We start from the raw sequence: 19,307 nt of genomic DNA, 5'->3' as shown, positions 1-19,307 counted from the left end.
TAGTGTTTCTAACAGTAGTAGTGTTTCTAACAGTAGTAGTGTTTCTACCAGACCACTAACAGTAGTAGTGTTTCTAACAGTAGTAATGTTTCTAACAGTAGTAGTGTTTCTACTGGACCACTAACAGTAGTAGTGTTTCTAACAGTAGTAGTGTTTCTAACAGTAGTAGTGTTTCTAATAGTAGTAGTGTTTCTAACAGTAGTTGTGTTTCTAATAGTAGTAGTGTTTCTACCAGACCACTAACAGTAGTAGTGTTTCTAACAGACCACTAACAGTAGTAGTGTTTCTAACAGTAGTAGTGTTTCTAACAGTAGTAGTGTTTCTACCAGACCACTAACAGTAGTAGTGTTTCTACCAGACCACTAACATTAGTAGTGTTTCTATCAGACCACTAACAGTAGTAGTGTTTGTAACAGTAGTAGTGTTTCTACCAGACCACTAACAGTAGTAATGTTTCTAACAGTAGTAGTGTTTCTAACAGTAGTAGTGTTTCTACCAGACCACTAACAGTTGTAGTGTTTCTAACAGTAGTAGTGTTTCTAACAGACCACTAACAGTAGTAGTGTTTCTAACAGTTGTAGTGTTTCTAACAGTAGTAGTGTTTCTACCAGACTACTAACAGTAGTAGTGTTTCTAACAGACCACTAACAGTAGTAGTGTTTCTAACAGTAGTAGTGTTTCTACCAGACCACTAACAGTAGTAGTGTTTCTAACAGTAGTAGGGTTTGTAACAGTAGTAGTGTTTCTAACAGTAGTAGTGTTTCTAACAGTAGTAGTGTTTCTACCAGACCACTAACAGTTGTAGTGTTTCTAACAGTAGTAGTGTTTCTACCAGACCACTAACAGTAGTAGTGTTTCTACTGGACCACTAACAGTAGTAGTGTTTCTAACAGTAGTAGTGTTTCTAACAGTAGTAGTGTTTCTACCAGACCACTAACAGTAGTAGTGTTTCTAACAGTAGTAATGTTTCTAACAGTAGTAGTGTTTCTACTGGACCACTAACAGTAGTAGTGTTTCTAACAGTAGTAGTGTTTCTAACAGTAGTAGTGTTTCTAATAGTAGTAGTGTTTCTAACAGTAGTTGTGTTTCTAATAGTAGTAGTGTTTCTACCAGACCACTAACAGTAGTAGTGTTTCTAACAGTAGTAGTGTTTCTAACAGACCACTAACAGTAGTAGTGTTTCTAACAGTAGTAGTGTTTCTAACAGACCACTAACAGTAGTAGTGTTTCTAACAGTAGTAGTGTTTCTAACAGTAGTAGTGTTTCTAACAGACCACTAACAGTAGTAGTGTTTCTAACAGTAGTAGTGTTTCTAACAGTAGTAGTGTTTCTAACAGACCACTAACAGTAGTAGTGTTTCTAACAGTAGTAGTGTTTCTAATAGACTTGATGAATAAACCCATCCGAGGAGGTCCCTTCCATTCCATATCCTACTCTCTCTACCTGACAAATGACACGTCTCTCAAAATGCACTGCTTTGCTGCGGCGTTGGTCTCCTCTTAGCAGGATGTTGAGTCACACACACACACACACACACACACACACACACACACACACACACACACACACACACACACACACACACACACACACACACACACACACACACACACACTGACTGATATCCTAAATGTGTTAATAGTCAGATGGCCTATAGAACAGGTCCTTCCTTATGTTCACTAGTCCAGGACCCAGATAAATAGATTCTCAACCTGCTCTGAGTATTGTGATGCCTTGGCCTTTGGTTAAAACATTTGGCATTTGGATTTGGCAAAGTGTTGGCATTTGTCTCAGTATAGTTTTGAGTAAAGGTTAGTGAGTGTTTGCTCTTGTTAAGTTCAACTTTAATGAGTTTAGACTCCACAGAAGTCTCTAACTTATAAGTTGTAACTATTTAAAATAGGGTGACTAGCTACTTCAAGTATTTTAGGATTGTATGAAAGCTTTGTTTTGAGATTCGTCAGAATTTTTAAATGGTTTATCATCCTACACGTTTAATGTCCTGGGGTAATCGTACTTGATCATCTCTCAGATTTAAAGGTGCTATTTTAGTATACCTTCTATGCTAATGTAATACGAGGACTGAGGAAAATGAACACAGGTGAAATGATGTTGAAATATTGCTGATGTTTCAATTAGGCGACTTTCTGTATCTACAGAAACTGACAGAACGTACTGTTGGTGAAAAAGTCACACAGTACTCTCTTATAGCGTTGTATTCCAGTTCTGTCAAAATGATTCATTGAAAAAGAAAGGGCTAGAGAGAAAGAGAGTGGGGGGAGAGAGAGTTAGAAGCCAGAGAGAGAGAGAAGCCAGAGAGAGAGAGAAGCCAGAGAGAGAGAAGCCAGAGAGAGAAGCCAGAGAGAGAAGCCAGAGAGAAAGAGAGAGAAGCCAGAGAGAAAGAGAGAGAAGCCAGAGAGAAAGAGAGAGGAGCCAGAGAGAGAGAGAAGCCAGAGAGAGAGAGAAGCCAGAGAGAGAGAAGCCAGAGAAAGAGAAGCCAGAGAGAGAGAGAGAAGCCAGAGAGATCCAGACAAAATTAAATCAAAGCCTTTCTGTTGCATATGTTCGCTAATGTTCTAATATTATTAGATCATTTGGGCCCATGTGAACTCTGTGAAAACATTTTATTCAGAGAAAAAGGTCAAGTTAAAAAAAGGAGAATTATATTTCACTCTCAATTCAATTAAATTCAAGGGGTTTTATTGTCATGGGAAACATATGTTAATATTGCCAAAGCAAGTGAAGTAGATAATATACAAAAGTGAAAACAAAAAAAAATGAACAGTAAACATTACAGTCACAGAAGTTCCAAAATAATAAAGACATTACAAATGTCATATTATGTATATATACTGTATACAGTGTTGTAATGATGTGCAAATAGTTAAAGTACAAAAGGGACAATAAACATAAATATGGGTTGTATTTACAATGGTGTTTGTTCTTCACTGGTTGCCCTTTTCTTGTGGCAACAGGTCACAAATATTGCTGCTGTGATGGAACACTGTGGTATTTCACCCAGTAGATATGGGAGTTTATCAAAATCGGGTTTGTTTTCAAATTCTTTGTGGATCTGTGTAATCTGAGGGAAATATGTGTCTCTAATATGGTCATACATTTGGCAGGAGGTTAGGAAGTGCAGCTCAGTTTCCACCTCATTTTGTGGGCAGTGTGCACATAGCCTGTCTTGTCTTGAGAGCCAGGTCTGCCTACGGCGGCCTTTCTCAAAAGCAAGGCTATACTCACTGAGTCTGTAAATAGTCAAAGCTTTCCTTAAGTTTGGGTCAGTCACAGTGGTCAGGTATTCTGCCACTGTGTAATCTCTGTTTAGGGCCAAATAGCATTCTAGTTTGCTCTGTTTTTTCTGCTCTGCATGCATTATTTGGTGTTCTACGTTGTACACAGAGGATAGTTTTGCAGAATTCTGCATGCAGAGTCTCAATTTGGCATTTGTCCCATTTTGTGAATTCTTGATTGGTGAGCGGACCCCAGACCTCACAACCATAAAGGACAATGGGTTCTATAACTGATTCAAGTATTTTTATCCAGATCCAATTGGAATTTGTTGTGTGTATATGTGATCATTTCTATGAGGATACCATCAACACCACAGGCCTTTTGGGGTTTGTGGGTTTTTATTTCGTCCAGTAGTTCATTCAATATAATTGGAGAATCCAGTGGGTTCTGGTAGTCTTTAATAGTTGATTCTGAGATTTGTATTTGATCATGTATATGTTTTTGCTGTTTGTTCTTTGTTATAGAGCCAAAAAGAAGAAGTGGTTTATCTCCGTTTTGGATAGATAACTCTTCGTGTTGTTGTTTGTTTAGTGTTTTCAATTTTCCCAGAAGTGTTTAGAGTCTATGGATTCTTCAATTACATTGAGCTGATTTCTGACATGCTGTTCCTTGTTTTTCCGTAGTGTATTTCTGTATTGTTTTAGCGATTCCACCATAATGAAGGCGTAGGCTCAGGTTTTCCAGCTCTCTATGTTATTGGTTGGACAGGTTTCTCAATTTCTTTCTTAGGTTCTTGCATCCTTCATCAAACCATTTGTCATTGTAGTTAATTTTCTTCAGATTTCTGTTTGAGATGTTTAGATTTGATAGGGAAGCTGAGAGGTCAAATATACTGTTGAGATGTTCTACTGACAAGTTTACATCTTCACTATTACAGTGAACGTTTTGTCCAGGAAGTTGTCTAAAAGGAATTGAATTTGTTGTTGCCTCATTTGTTTTTGGTAGGTTTCCAAACTACATTCCTTCCATCTATAGCATTTCTTAATGTTACTCAGTTCCTTTGGCTTTGATGCCTCATGATTGAGCATAGCTATGTTCAAGTAGAGTGGGATTTTGCTGTGATCTGATAGGGGTGTCAGTGGGCTGACTGTGAACGCTCTGAGAGACTCTGGGTTGGGGTCAGTGATAAAGTAGTCTACAGTACTACTTCCAAGAGATGCGCTATAGGTGTACCTACCATAGGAGTCCCCTCGAAGCCTACCATTGACTATGTACATTCCCAGCCGTCCGACAGAGCTGCAGGAGTTGTGACCCGTTTTTGTTGGTTATGTTGTCATAGTTGTGCCTAGGGGGGCATATGGGGGAGGGAATGCTGTCACCTCCAGGCAGGTGTTTGTCCCACTGTGTGCTGAGGGTGTCAGGTTCTTGTCCGGTTCTGGCATTTAGGTCGTCACAGACTAGTACATGTCCCTGGGCCTAGAAATTATTGATTTCCCCCTCCAGGATGGAGAAGCTGTCTTCATTGAAGTATGGGGATTCTAGTGGGGGGATATAGGTAGCACACAGGAGGACATTTTTCTCTATTAAGATCATTTCCTTTTGAATTTCTAGACAAATGTAAAATGTTCCTGTTTTGATTAATTTAACGGAGTGAGTTAGGTCTGCTCTATACCAAATTAGCATACTCTCTGAGTCCCTTCCCTGTTTCACACCTGGTAGTTCGGTGGATGGGACTACCAGCTCTCTGTAACCTAGAGGGCAACCAGTGGGTCTGTCTCCTCTATACCAGGTTTCTTAATATCTGTATTTCCAATTTCTTTGAGGAAGTCCAGGTTCCTGCTCTTTAGGCCAAAGGCAGATGACCTCAGGCCTTGGATATTTCAGGATGAGATAGTGATGGCTTTGTGTTCCATAAAGTGTCCAATGTTGTTGGTCGTGTGGTTCGGCGTCAGGCCATTAAGTGTGAGCAGAGCCTGCTGAGCATCTGGTACATGCCATTGGCTTGGGCTAGTGTAAGAGTTGGGGTTGGGCCTGTTTGCCCGCTCACTGCCTGGCCGTATGTGTGACTTCCATGTTGAGGCCCTCTTTGCGGGGGTGGGGTGCTTGGGGTGGGCAGGAGGGACATGGGTCTGATCTGAGGGAGCCTAAATGGGGTGTGGGCATGTTTGACTTGGAGGGGTGTTGATTGGTTGGGGTGGGGGTGTGTATGTGTATGTGGCTGGTGGTATTGTGGTCTGGATGTTGGTCCTCTCGGCGTGGGTCCTCTATGTGGGGGGGGGGGGGGGGGGGGTCCCGCAGGTCTGGGAGAGTGTCTCGCTGGTCTGGGCGGGGTGTCTATTGATTTGTTGCTCCTGTGTGAAGTGTTGGGGCTACGTTTGAGAGCGATGTCCTTTACAGTCTGTCAAAGGTGGGCACTGCTGCCTTGTATAGGTGGACCTGGTCATAGAGGCTGTTCAAGTCCAGGGTGGAGTGGTGGGCCAGGAAAACATTTGGTTTTGAGGCACAGTAACAGGAAATACTTGCGTTTACCTGCTGTATGGTGGCAGGGTGGAAGTCTTTTCATGGTAGCAGGGTGGAGATAACCACTTGTGCATTGGGGAAAGTAGAAGAAGCTTTTTCAATCACTCCCTTCAGTGCTGTGGCCACCCTTTCCTGCTGTGTTCTCAGGTCGTTTGTGCCTGTGTGTATGATTATGTGGCTGGGTGACCCTAGTTGGTCCTCAGACAGAAGGTCTAGGGTGTGCTGTGTGTTTGGACACCAGAGTTTATACACACTGTGTTTGGGAAAAAGTTGTTTTTCTTGTATATATTTCCCATTTGAGTCCATAAGGAGTACAATCTGTGTCTTGTGTATGTCCTCAGTGGGTGGGTGGGTGTGTGGGGGGAGGTTGTCAGGAGGGCTATCAGGGTGGCTGACAGGGGGGCTCAGAGGGGGTGAGATCCCCTGGGCTTGGGGTTCTTCATTTGTCTGTTCTGCTGTGATGTCGATGCTATGGTCAGGGTCTGGTGTGAACAGTTCTGCTGTGATGTCGATGCTATGGTCAGGGTCTGGTGTGGACTGTTCTGCTGTGGTGTCAATGCTATGGTCAGGGTCTGGTGTGGACTGTTCTGCTGTGGTGTCAATGCTATGGTCAGGGTCTGGTGTGGACAGTTCTGCTGTGATGTCGATGCTATGGTCAGGGTCTGGTGTGGACAGTTCTGCTGCGGTGTCGATGCTATGATCAGGGTCTGGTGTGAACAGTTCTGCTGTGATGTCGATGCTATGGTCAGGATCTGGTGTGAACAGTTCTACTGTGGTGTTGAGAGGTGAGCTGAGATGGGCTGTTCTGCTGGCTTCTCTGCAGGGGTGGCCACCTCTCTAGTGGGCTGTTCTCTGTAACACGTCATCCGCCTCACCCTCTCCTCCATCCCCCTCACCCTCTCCTCTAGCAGTCTGATCCTCTTCTCCATCCCCCTCACCCTCTCCTCCAGCAGTCTGATCCTCTCCTCCATCCCCCTCACCCTCTCCTCCAGCAGTCTGATCCTCTCCTCCATCCCCCTCACCCTCTCCTCCAGCAGTCTGATCCTCTCCTCCATCCCCCTCACCCTCTCCTCCAGCAGTCTGATCCTCTCCTCCATCCCCCTCACCCTCTCCTCCAGCAGTCTGATCCTCTCCTCCATCCCCCTCACCCTCTCCTCCAGCAGTCTGATCCTCTCCTCCATCCCCCTCACCCTCTCCTCCAGCAGTCTGATCCTCTCCTCCATCCCCCTCACCCTCTCCTCCAGCAGTCTGATCCTCTCCTCCATCCCCCTCCCCCTATCCTCCTGTAGTCTGAACCTCTCCTCCATCCCCCTCACCCTCTCCTCCAGCAGTCTGATCCTCTCCTCCATCCCCCTCACCCTCTCCTCCAGCAGTCTGATCCTCTCCTCCATCCCCCTCACCCTGATTAAGGGGGTGTTGTTGTGCTGGACTGTTGTCTGGGTCTGGATAAGAGAGTGTTGTTGTGCTGGACTGTTGTCTGGGTCTGGTTAAGAGAGTGTTGTTGTGCTGGACTGTTGTCTGGGTCTAGTTAAGAGAGTGTTGTTGTGCTGGACTGTTGTCTGGGTCTGGTTAAGGGGGTGTTGTTGTGCTGGACTGTTGTCTGGGTCTGGTTAAGGGGGTGTTGTTGTGCTGGACTGTTGTCTGGGTCTGGTTAAGGGGGTGTTGTTATGCTGGACTGTTGTCTGGGTCTGGTTAAGAGAGTGTTGTTGTGCTGGACTGTTGTCTGGGTCTGGATAAGAGAGTGTTGTTGTGCTGGACTGTTGTCTGGGTCTAGTTAAGAGAGTGTTGTTATGCTGGACTGTTGTCTGGGTCTGGTTAAGAGAGTGTTGTTGTGCTGGACTGTTGTCTGGGTCTGGTTAAGGGGGTGTTGTTGTGCTGGACTGTTGTCTGGGTCTGGTTAAGGGGGTGTTGTTGTGCTGGACTGTTGTCTGGGTCTGGTTAAGGGGGTGTTGTTGTGCTGGACTGTTGTCTGGGTCTGGTTAAGAGGGTGTTGTTGTGCTGGACTGTTGTCTGGGTCTGGTTAAGGGAGTGTTGTTGTGCTGGACTGTTGTCTGGGTCTGGTTAAGGGGGTGTTGTTGTGCTGGACTGTTGTCTGGGTCTGGTTAAGGGGGTGTTGTTGTGCTGGACTGTTGTCTGGGTCTGGTTAAGAGAGTGTTGTTGTGCTGGACTGTTGTCTGGGTCTGGTTAAGGGGGTGTTGTTGTGCTGGACTGTTGTCTGGGTCTGGTTAAGGGGGTGTTGTTGTGCTGGACTGTTGTCTGGGTCTGGTTAAGAGAGTGTTGTTGTGCTGGACTGTTGTCTGGGTCTGGTTAAGGGGGTGTTGTTGTGCTGGACTGTTGTCTGGGTCTGGTTAAGGGGGTGTTGTTGTGCTGGACTGTTGTCTGGGTCTGGTTAAGGGGGTGTTGTTGTGCTGGACTGTTGTCTGGGTCTGGTTAAGGGGGTGTTGTTGTGCTGGACTGTTGTCTGGGTCTGGTTAAGGGGGTGTTGTTGTGCTGGACTGTTGTCTGGGTCTGGTTAAGAGAGTGTTGTTGTGCTGGACTGTTGTCTGGGTCTGGTTAAGGGGGTGTTGTTGTGCTGGACTGTTGTCTGGGTCTGGTTAAGGGGGTGTTGTTGTGCTGGACTGTTGTCTGGGTCTGGTTAAGGGGGTGTTGTTGTGCTGGACTGTTGTCTGGGTCTGGTTAAGGGGGTGTTGTTGTGCTGGACTGTTGTCTGGGTCTGGTTAAGGGGGTGTTGTTGTGCTGGACTGTTGTCTGGGTCTGGTTAAGGGGGTGTTGTTGTGCTGGACTGTTGTCTGGGTCTGGTTAAGAGGGTGTTGTTGTGCTGGACTGTTGTCTGGGTCTGGTTAAGGGGGTGTTGTTGTGCTGGACTGTTGTCTGGGTCTGGTTAAGAGAGTGTTGTTGTGCTGGACTGTTGTCTGGGTCTGGTTAAGGGGGTGTTGTTGTGCTGGACTGTTGTCTGGGTCTGTGCTGACTGGAGTGTAATCACCTGCTGTCCCAGCTCCACCTGCCTTTCCTCCAGCTGGGTGAATTTATCCTTCATTTCAATGAGGGAGTAGTACTCTGTGCTGGGAGGTTGACTTTCCGCTTGGGGTTGCTGGTCTGTGGGGTAATATAATGAAGAGGTCTGGGGGTTGCTCGTCTGTGGGGTTATATAATAAAGAGGTCTGGGGGTTGCTGGTCTGTGGGGTTATATAATGAAGAGGTCTGGGTGTTGCTGGTCTGTGGGGTTATTTAATGAAGAGGTCTGGGGGTTGCTGGTCTGTGGGGTTATATAATGAAGAGGTCTGGGGGTTGCTGGTCTGTGGGGTTATATAATGAAGAGGTCTGGGGGTTGCTCGTCTGTGGGGTTATATAATGAAGAGGTCTGGGGGTTGCTCGTCTGTGGGGTTATATAATGAAGAGGTCTGGGGGTTGCTGGTCTGTGGGGTTATATAATGAAGAGGTCTGGGGGTTGCTCGTCTGTAGGGTTATATAATGAAGAGGTCTGGGGGTTGCTGGTCTGTGGGGTTATATAATGAAGAGGTCTGGGGGATGCTCGTCTGTGGGGTTATATAATGAAGAGGTCTGGGGGTTGCTCGTCTGTGGGGTTATATAATGAAGAGGTCTGGGGGTTGCTGGTCTGTGGGGTTATATAATGAAGAGGTCTGGGGGTTGCTGGTCTGTGGGGTTATATAATGAAGAGGTCTGGGGGTTGCTGGTCTGTGGGGTTATATAATGAAGAGGTCTGGGGGTTGCTGGTCTGTGGGGTTATATAATGAAGAGGTCTGGGGGTTTCTCGTCTGTGGGGTTATATAATGAAGAGGTCTGGGGGTTGCTCGTCTGTGGGGTTATATAATGAAGAGGTCTGGGGGTTATATAATGAAGAGGTCTGGGGGTTGCTGGTCTGTGGGGTTATATAATGAAGAGGTCTGGGGGTTGCTCGTCTGTGGGGTTATATAATGAAGAGGTCTGGGGGTTATATAATGAAGAGGTCTGGGGGTTGCTGGTCTGTGGGGTTATATAATGAAGAGGTCTGGGGGTTGCTGGTCTGTAGGGTTATATAATGAAGAGGTCTGGGGGTTGCTGGTCTGTGGGGTAATATAATGAAGAGGTCTGGGGGTTGCTCGTCTGTGGGGTTATATAATAAAGAGGTCTGGGGGTTGCTGGTCTGTGGGGTTATATAATGAAGAGGTCTGGGTGTTGCTGGTCTGTGGGGTTATTTAATGAAGAGGTCTGGGGGTTGCTGGTCTGTGGGGTTATATAATGAAGAGGTCTGGGGGTTGCTGGTCTGTGGGGTTATATAATGAAGAGGTCTGGGGGTTGCTCGTCTGTGGGGTTATATAATGAAGAGGTCTGGGGGTTGCTCGTCTGTGGGGTTATATAATGAAGAGGTCTGGGGGTTGCTGGTCTGTGGGGTTATATAATGAAGAGGTCTGGGGGTTGCTCGTTCTGTAGGGTTATATAATGAAGAGGTCTGGGGGTTGCTGGTCTGTGGGGTTATATAATGAAGAGGTCTGGGGGATGCTCGTCTGTGGGGTTATATAATGAAGAGGTCTGGGGGTTGCTCGTCTGTGGGGTTATATAATGAAGAGGTCTGGGGGTTGCTGGTCTGTGGGGTTATATAATGAAGAGGTCTGGGGGTTGCTGGTCTGTTGGGTTATATAATGAAGAGGTCTGGGGGTTGCTGGTCTGTGGGGTTATATAATGAAGAGGTCTGGGGGTTGCTGGTCTGTGGGGTTATATAATGAAGAGGTCTGGGGGTTTCTCGTCTGTGGGGTTATATAATGAAGAGGTCTGGGGGTTGCTCGTCTGTGGGGTTATATAATGAAGAGGTCTGGGGGTTATATAATGAAGAGGTCTGGGGGTTGCTGGTCTGTGGGGTTATATAATGAAGAGGTCTGGGGGTTGCTCGTCTGTAGGGTTATATAATGAAGAGGTCTGGGGGTTGCTCGTCTGTGGGGTTATATAATGAAGAGGTCTGGGGGTTTGCTGGTCTGTGGGGTTATATAATGAAGAGGTCTGGGGGTTGCTCGTCTGTAGGGTTATATAATGAAGAGGTCTGGAGGGTTGCTGGTCTGTGGGGTTATATAATGAAGAGGTCTGGTCTGACCCGCTGGGAGTGGGGGGTATCTTTCTCAAGGGAGAGCTTCTCCTGCTGAGCTAATTCTTTGATTAGGTGAAAGTCCAGCTGAAACTGTTTGGGTTGCCCTGTACCATTACTGTTCCTGACTAGTATCCTGAGTTTCCACCCCTCGTTTCCACCCGCTCTCTTATCAGAGGGGTTGTGTGCTAATATAGCACTGTGCCATGCCAGGGGATGGTCTGGTTAATATAGCACTGTGCCATGCCAGGGATGGTCTGGTTAATATAGCACTGTGCCATGCCAGGGGATGGTCTGGTTAATATAGCACTGTGCCATGCCAGGGGATGGTCTGGTTAATATAGCACTGTGCCATGCCAGGGGATGGTCTGGTTAATATAGCACTGTGCCAGGGGATGGTCTGGTTAATATAGCACTGTGCCATGCCAGGGGATGGTCTGGTTAATATAGCACTGTGCCAGGGGATGGTCTGGTTAATATAGCACTGTGCCAGGGGATGGTCTGGTTAATATAGCACTGTGCCATGCCAGGGGATGGTCTGGTTAATATAGCACTGTGCCATGCCAGGGGATGGTCTGGTTAATATAGCACTGTGCCATGCCAGGGGATGGTCTGGTTAATATAGCACTGTGCCATGCCAGGGGATGGTCTGGTTAATATAGCACTGTGCCATGCCAGGGGATGGTCTGGTTAATATAGCACTGTGCGCCAGGGGATGGTCTGGTTAATATAGCACTGTGCCATGCCAGGGGATGGTCTGGTTAATATAGCACTGTGCCAGGGGATGGTCTGGTTAATATAGCACTGTGCGCCAGGGGATGGTCTGGTTAATATAGCACTGTGCCATGCCAGGGGATGGTCTGGTTAATATAGCACTGTGCCATGCCAGGGGATGGTCTGGTTAATATAGCACTGTGCCAGGGGATGGTCTGGTTAATATAGCACTGTGCCAGGGGATGGTCTGGTTAATATAGCACTGTGCCAGGGGATGGTCTGGTTATTATAGCACTGTGCCAGGGGATGGTCTGGTTAATATAGCACTGTGCCATGCCAGGGGATGGGCTGGTTAATATAGCACTGTGCCATGCCAGGGGATGGTCTGGTTAATATAGCACTGTGCCAGAGGATGGTCTGGTTAATATAGCACTGTGCCATGGGATGGTCTGGTTAATATAGCACTGTGCCAGGGGATGGTCTGGTTAATATAGCACTGTGCCAGGGGATGGTCTGGTTAATATAGCACTGTGCCAGGGGATGGTCTGGTTAATATAGCACTGTGCCATGCCAGGGGATGGGCTGGTTAATATAGCACTGTGCCATGCCAGGGGATGGTCTGGTTAATATAGCACTGTGCCAGAGGATGGTCTGGTTAATATAGCACTGTGCCATGGGATGGTCTGGTTAATATAGCACTGTGCCAGGGGATGGTCTGGTTAATATAGCACTGTGCCATGCCAGGGGATGGGCTGGTTAATATAGCACTGTGCCATGCCAGGGGATGGTCTGGTTAATATAGCACTGTGCCAGGGGATGGTCTGGTTAATATAGCACTGTGCCATGCCAGGGGATGGTCTGGTTAATATAGCACTGTGCCATGCCAGGGGATGGTCTGGTTAATATAGCACTGTGCCATGCCAGGGGATGGTCTGGTTAATATAGCACTGTGCCATGCCAGGGGATGGGCTGGTTAATATAGCACTGTGCCAGGGGATGGTCTGGTTAATATAGCACTGTGCCAGAGGATGGTCTGGTTAATATAGCACTGTGCCAGGGGATGGTCTGGTTAATATAGCACTGTGCCAGAGGATGGTCTGGTTAATATAGCACTGTGCCAGGGGATGGTCTGGTTAATATAGCACTGTGCCATGCCAGGGGATGGTCTGGTTAATATAGCACTGTGCCAGGGGATGGTCTGGTTAATATAGCACTGTGCCAGGGGATGGTCTGGTTAATATAGCACTGTGCCATGCCAGGGGATGGTCTGGTTAATATAGCACTGTGCCATGCCAGGGGATGGTCTGGTTAATATAGCACTGTGCCATGCCAGGGGATGGTCTGGTTAATATAGCACTGTGCCATGCCAGGGGATGGTCTGGTTAATATAGCACTGTGCCAGGGGATGGTCTGGTTAATATTGCACTGTGCCAGGGGATGGTCTGGTTAATATAGCACTGTGCCAGGGGATGGTCTGGTTAATATAGCACTGTGCCATGCCAGGGGATGGTCTGGTTAATATAGCACTGTGTCATGCCAGGGGATGGTCTGGTTAATATAGCACTGTGCCAGGGGATGGTCTGGTTAATATAGCACTGTGTCAGGGGATGGTCTGGTTAATATAGCACTGTGTCAGGGGATGGTCTGGTTAATATAGCACTGTGCCAGGGGATGGTCTGGTTAATATAGCACTGTGTCAGGGGATGGTCTGGTTAATATAGCACTGTGCCAGGGGATGGTCTGGTTAATATAGCACTGTGCCAGGGGATGGTCTGGTTAATATAGCACTGTGCCATGCCAGGGGATGGGCTGGTTAATATAGCACTGTGCCAGGGGATGGTCTGGTTAATATAGCACTGTGTCAGGGGATGGTTTGTGTGGATGATGAGGTTGCTGATGTTCCCATTTTTATAATAGTCAGCAAAAAGTGTCTCTTGATTTTCCATAAGGAGCTTCATTTTGTGATCTTTTCTTTTTACCTTTATTTAACGAGGCAAGTCAGTTAAGAACAAATTCTTATTTCAATGACAGCCTAGGAACAGTGGGTTAACTGCCTTGTTCAGGGGCAGAACGACAGATTTTTACCTTGTCAGGTCGGGGATTCGATCTTGCAACCTTGCGGTTACAAGTCCAACGCTCTAACCACTAGCCTACCTGCCACACTAAGTAGTGCACTTCTTGCCTTGTCATTCTTTACATACACAGGGTTCTGTATTTAATTACCTCTGAACAGCAGGAGGCAGCTTCTAAGGCCTCTCCATTTGGTTGGAGTAGACTGTTTGACTCTCCTGCCATTGTTGAGCTAAAGGGCTTTGACACCTCTCACTTGACACGTCAGTGCTAATTGAAGTTGTATCAAGCTTGGCAGCCTTAACTCAGCATTCAGTCCTTATAAAGTAATGTCATGTATTTTTCTTCTTGGCTTGTGGAAATAAAATATAGCTTCAGACTAAACATGACTCACTCAGTTCCAGGTTGAATGGTGTTTTCAGGTTTCTGTTGTTTTCCAGAGCATTTGCTGTGCCGCGTTGGAATAATAGTCTTTGGTAGTAAGCCTTCCAGGTGATTCCGTAATTCAGTCCAAAGTCAGGTTGTAGGTTTTGAGTTTTGGTTTGGAGTGAAGGTTATATTGTAGAGGGTAGCATCCTGTACATGTTCCTGACAATTTCGCTCTCTCTCTCTCTCTCTCTCTCTCTCTCTCTCTCTCTCTCTCTCTCTCTCTCTCCTCTCTCTCTCTCTCTCTCTCTCTGGCTGCTAGTTTGTATAGGAAATCACTTGGCCACCATCAGCTGTCTGTCTTCAGCTTGACTCAGGATAATGCCAAAGATTTGCCCTCTGGAGTGGCTAAGTGCAGGCTACCAAGTGGTCAATATCAGCTGCCAAAGTGACAATGCCATTATCAGATGAGAGAGGAAGGCTATAGTAGCTAGAACGGTTCCTGAAGTCTGTCATTGCTCATACAACTGCACCAAAGGCCCCTCTAGAAGACTTTAGGTGAATCCCGAAAGGCCCCCCCTATTCACTATAAGGCCCATAGGGCTCTGGACTATATAGGGAATAGGGCTCTGGTCAGAAGTAGTGCACTATATAGGGAATAGGGCTCTGGTCAACAGTAGTGTACTGTATAGGGGATAGGGCTCTGGTCTAAAGTAGTGCACTATATAGGGAAAGGGGCTCTGGTCTAAAGTAGTGCACTATATAGGGAATAGGGCTCTGGTCTATTCCAGACGCAGCCCCTGAGACTGATTAGAACACTAGTAGGAAGTAGACAGGAGGTAGGAAGGCATCTGATGTCATCTAAAGTGGACAGGAGCAGGGTGACGTGTATAGGGGAGCATTGTGGAAGCAAGACATCCCTGTTAGCGGGTGCTAACCAGCCTAACTGTGGCTGTGCTGCCCCCCTACGGAAGCTACAGCCTCAGGAACACATTTAAATACTGATATCCTCAAAAAGCTCAGAACACCTGGGAGAGCAGCAAAGAGAGAGAGAGAGTGGGAGAGGGTGAGGGAGGGAGGGAGAGAATGATGGAGATGACACAGAGGGGGGTGATGAGAGGAATGAGAGCAGAAAAGAGAGATAGAGAGAGAGATTTAGAGAAATAGGCTGCTAGGCCAACTCAAATCCTCTCCCCTCCTCACCCTCTGCCTCCCCTAGGGGGATGGAAATGCCAGAGATTTGTGTTGTTTCTCTTTTCCGGAGGGAGGGAAGGAGGGAGGTAGGGAGGACGACATCATCATAACCAACAGAACATAATTAGATCAGTGGAGACGGTGCCATATTAACTAATACATCCTCCAGATGGCCTCAATGGATGGGACCAGGCATGGTGTTCTCTCTTTCACTCTCTCTTTCTCCCTCTCTCTACTCTGCTCCACCTCTCTCTCTACTCTCCTCCACCTCTCTTTCTCTCTCTCCCTCTCTCTACTCTCCTCCACCTCTATCTTTCTCACTCTCTCTCTCTCTCGCTCTCTCTCTACACTCCTCCACCTCTCTCTCACTCTCTCTACTCTCCTCCACCTCTCTCTCTCCCTCTCTCTACTCTCCTCCACCTCTCTCTCTCTCTCTCGCTCTCTACTCTCCTCCACCTCTCTCTCTCAACTCTCCTCCACCTCTCTCTTTCTACTCTCCTCCACCTCTCTCTCTCTCGCTCTCTACTCTCCTCCACCTCTCTCTCAACTCTCCTCCACCTCTCTCTCTTTCTCACTCTCTCTACACTCCTCCACCTCTCTCTCTCTCGCTCTCTATCTACTCTCCTCCATCTCTCTCTCTCTCCCTCTCTCTACACTCCTCCACCTCTCTCTCTCTCCCTCTCTCTACTCTCCTCCACCTCTCTCTCTCTCACTCTCTCTACTCTCCTCCACCTCTCTCTCTCTACACTCCTCCTCCTCTCTCTCTCCCTCTCTCTACACTCCTCCACCTCTCTCTCTCTCTCTCTCTCTCTCTCTCTCGCTCTCTACTCTCCTCCACCTCTCTCTCTTTCTCACTCTCTCTACACTCCTCCACCTCTCTCTTTTTCTCACTCTCTACTCTCCTCCACCTCTCTCTCTCTCGCTCTCTACTCTCCTCCACCTCCCTCTCTCTCGCTCTCTCTCGATCTCTTTCTCCTCTCCTCTATCTCTCTCCTCTCTACCTCTATCTCTCCCTCTCTCTACCTCTATCTCTCTCCTTTCTTCCTCTATCTCTCCCTCTCTCTACCTCTATCTCTCCCTCTCTCTGTGTCTTTCGCTCTCTCTGTCTCTCTCCCTCCTCTATGTAAGTGGACAGATTTACTAGTGCCATTCACAGCGTGGTTTATAAGGAGGCAATGAGCTTTCACATTTCTGTCAAGAGCCCTGCTGTTTCACTGTCTAACTGTACAACGAGACGAGCAGATACAAACAGAGAGAGAGAGAGAGAGAGAGAGAGAGAGAGAGAGAGAGAGAGAGAGAGAGAGAGAGAGAGAGAGAGAGAGAGAGAGAGACCCTATCAGGTGAGACTTAAAGAGGACCTGGTTGTCCAGAGAATCCAGAGACCACATGTAGTGGATGGGAAGAAATGGGACCAATCCAATTACAATCTGTCTCACTGCTAATCAACCAAAGAAACAATACAATATCACCTTGTCTGAGCTGGTCCTGATATAGAGATACAGTGGCATACATACAAATGCTGGAAAAGCAGTAGGAGTGTGATTCTGGGTCTAACAGGGGCCTATTGTCAAGTCAATCATTATTTGTCCCATAGCAGGGGAAATTGAGTTAGCAGTTTTGATATGTAATCGATATGATACGACATATATGATACAAGAGGAGACACATGGCAGCATATTTCTAGAACAAGGATGGCCAACCCTCCCCTGCAGAGATACTGGGTGTGCAGGCTTTAGTTCCAGCCCTACTCTTACACATCTGATTCAGCCAATCAAAGTCTGGATTATTTGACAGACACACCCCTTGAACCAATCGCCTGTCTGTTTTCCCCCTTTAGGCCCGCCCCCTACCACAATACGGGTCAATGAGAGGGCGGTACGCATCACCCCCTCCACCATTTTGTTCAAGTTCAACTGCAGCTGGTTCAGTGACGTCAACGGAGCCGTCAGGTTCTTCACTGTCATCGTGGCTGAGTCCAATGGTAAAGCTTCCTCTTTATTTACAGCTTCATACGATTGTCCTTTCTCAATACGGCTCAATTTATTTTCTACACAATTTCCTTTTTTACTTTAACATAATGTTGGATATGTCTGATAATGATTCTGATGAAATGAAATACATTTGAACATTTGAATTTGAAAAACGTCTAAATATAATTGATGAGGGAGTGAAAGAGAGCTTTAAAAGGAGAGCTGAAGGGGATTTAGTACACTTTTGAATCCATCCAACTTTATTATTCACTCTTGTACCCGTCACAGACAATGAAGTCCTGCAGACAGAGCAGCTCCACCCTCTACCTTCCTTCCAGGACTACAGAACCAACAGCTCCGTGCGGGCCTACCAGACAGGCTACTTTCCCAGTGGCTGTGCCCAGGAACAGGGAATGGGAGCTGGGCAGGTGTTTGAGGTCAACCTGGGGGCGGGGCTGGATCGCCTGGGAGGGCCTTGTGATTCAGAGGAGGATCATGATAACGATCACAACAGTGATCTCTACCACTTCTGTGATGGTCCTCTCAAGCCTAAGACTGCCTACAGGTAAACAATAATATGGCCCCACACAAATCAAATACTTTACCTAGGTTTGAATTACTTAAAAAAAATGACCATCCTCATCAAGTCTTACAGGCCATACTAACCCTTGACCTTGTCTAAGAGGGCAAAAGAAAGCAGTATATTATAGCCATTTATGCTCAGCAGGGAAATAATCTGATGTAAATTGATAGTAATGGAGTTAATGGCTGTTCTCTGTTCTCTGTGCAGAATAAGTGTCCGTGCCTTCACTCAGCTGTTTGATGATGACCACAGAGAGTTCCTCCAACCTCTCTACAGGGACACCTTCCTGTCTCCACCCATCAGGACACAAGCAGGTGAGCTTTACCTCTGATCCTGGCCCTCTCATTCTCCTCTCCTTCCCTTTCTCTCCATTACTCTGACACTTCCTGTCTCTACCCATCAGGACACAAGCAGGTGAGCTTTACCTCTGGTCCTGGCCCTCTCATTCTCCTCTCCATCCCTTTCTCTCCATTACTCTGACACTTCCTGTCTCCACCCATCAGGACACAAGCAGGTCAAGCCACACTATATACCCCTCTACCGCTGACCCTCATCCTCTAATCTCTCTCTCTCTATCTTCTCTCTCTCGCTCTCTTTCTTTCTCTCTCTCATCCTCTCTCACCACCCCCCTCCATTCTCTCTCTCTCTCCTCTCTCTCTCTCTCTCTCTCTCTCTCTCTCTCTTCTTGTTGTCTGATAAAAAAATAAAAATCTTAACAAGACAATCTGTATAATAAAACAAATCTCTGACCTTTCCAACCTGTTCTAAACTTACATGCAGGTGCACTGATTAAATGCTGCCCATGTACTTTAGCTCATCCATGACTCAAAATACAATGCATTCGGAAAGTATTCAGAGCCCTTGACTTTTTCCACATTTTGTTACGTTACAGCCTTATTCTAAAATGGATGAAATCGATTTTTTTCCAGAAATATTACATTTAAATAAGTATTCAGACCCTTTACTCAGTACTTTGTTGAAGCACCTTTGGCAGCGATTACAGCCTCGAGTCTTCTGGGGTATGACGCTACAAGATTAGCACACCTGTATTTGGGGAGTGTCTCCCATTCTTCTCTGCAGATCCTCTTAAGCTCTGTCAGGTTGGATGGAGAGTGTCGCTGCACATCTATTTTCAGGTCCGGGCTCTGGCTGTGCCACACAAGGACATTCAGAGACTCCTGCGTTGTCTTGGCTTTGTGCTTAGCGTCGTTGTTGGAAGGTGAACCTTCGCCCCAGTCTGAGGTCCTGAGCGCTTTGGAGCAGGTTTTTATTAAGGATCTCTCTGCACTTTGCTCCGTTCATCTTTCCCTCGATCCTGACTAGTCTCCCAGTTCCTGCTGCTGAAAAATATCTCTACACATGCTGCCACCACCATGTTTCACCGTAAGGATGGTGGCAGGTTTCCTCCAGACGTGAAGCTTGGCTTTCAGGCCAAATAGTTCAATTTTGGTTTCATCAGCAGAGAATCTTGTTTCTCATGGTCTGAGAGTCTTTAGGTGCCTTTTGGCAAACTCCAAGCAGGATGTCATGTGCCTTTTGCTGAGGAGGGGCTTCCGTCTGGCCACTCTACCATAAA

The 19,307-nt window shown here is 46.8% G+C and overlaps 1 protein-coding gene across 1 annotated transcript in view; it reads left to right on the top strand.

Moving 5' to 3' along the window:
* Positions 1-19,307, top strand: part of LOC106576617 (receptor-type tyrosine-protein phosphatase beta) — a 129,318-nt gene that overhangs the window by 77,755 nt on the left and 32,256 nt on the right. Inside the window, exons 11-13 of the mRNA XM_082977229.1 lie at positions 17,016-17,159; positions 17,437-17,713; positions 17,939-18,045. Coding sequence (XP_082833355.1) covers positions 17,016-17,159; positions 17,437-17,713; positions 17,939-18,045 — 528 coding nt within the window. The remainder of the gene's footprint in view (positions 1-17,015; positions 17,160-17,436; positions 17,714-17,938; positions 18,046-19,307) is intronic.

Source organism: Salmo salar, chromosome 07 (genome assembly GCF_965601325.2).
Source record: "Salmo salar chromosome 07, fSalSal1, whole genome shotgun sequence".
Lineage (NCBI taxonomy): Eukaryota > Metazoa > Chordata > Actinopteri > Salmoniformes > Salmonidae > Salmo > Salmo salar.
The sequence above is the reverse complement of the archived record's forward strand: the minus strand, read 5'-3'. Positions and strand labels throughout refer to the sequence as shown.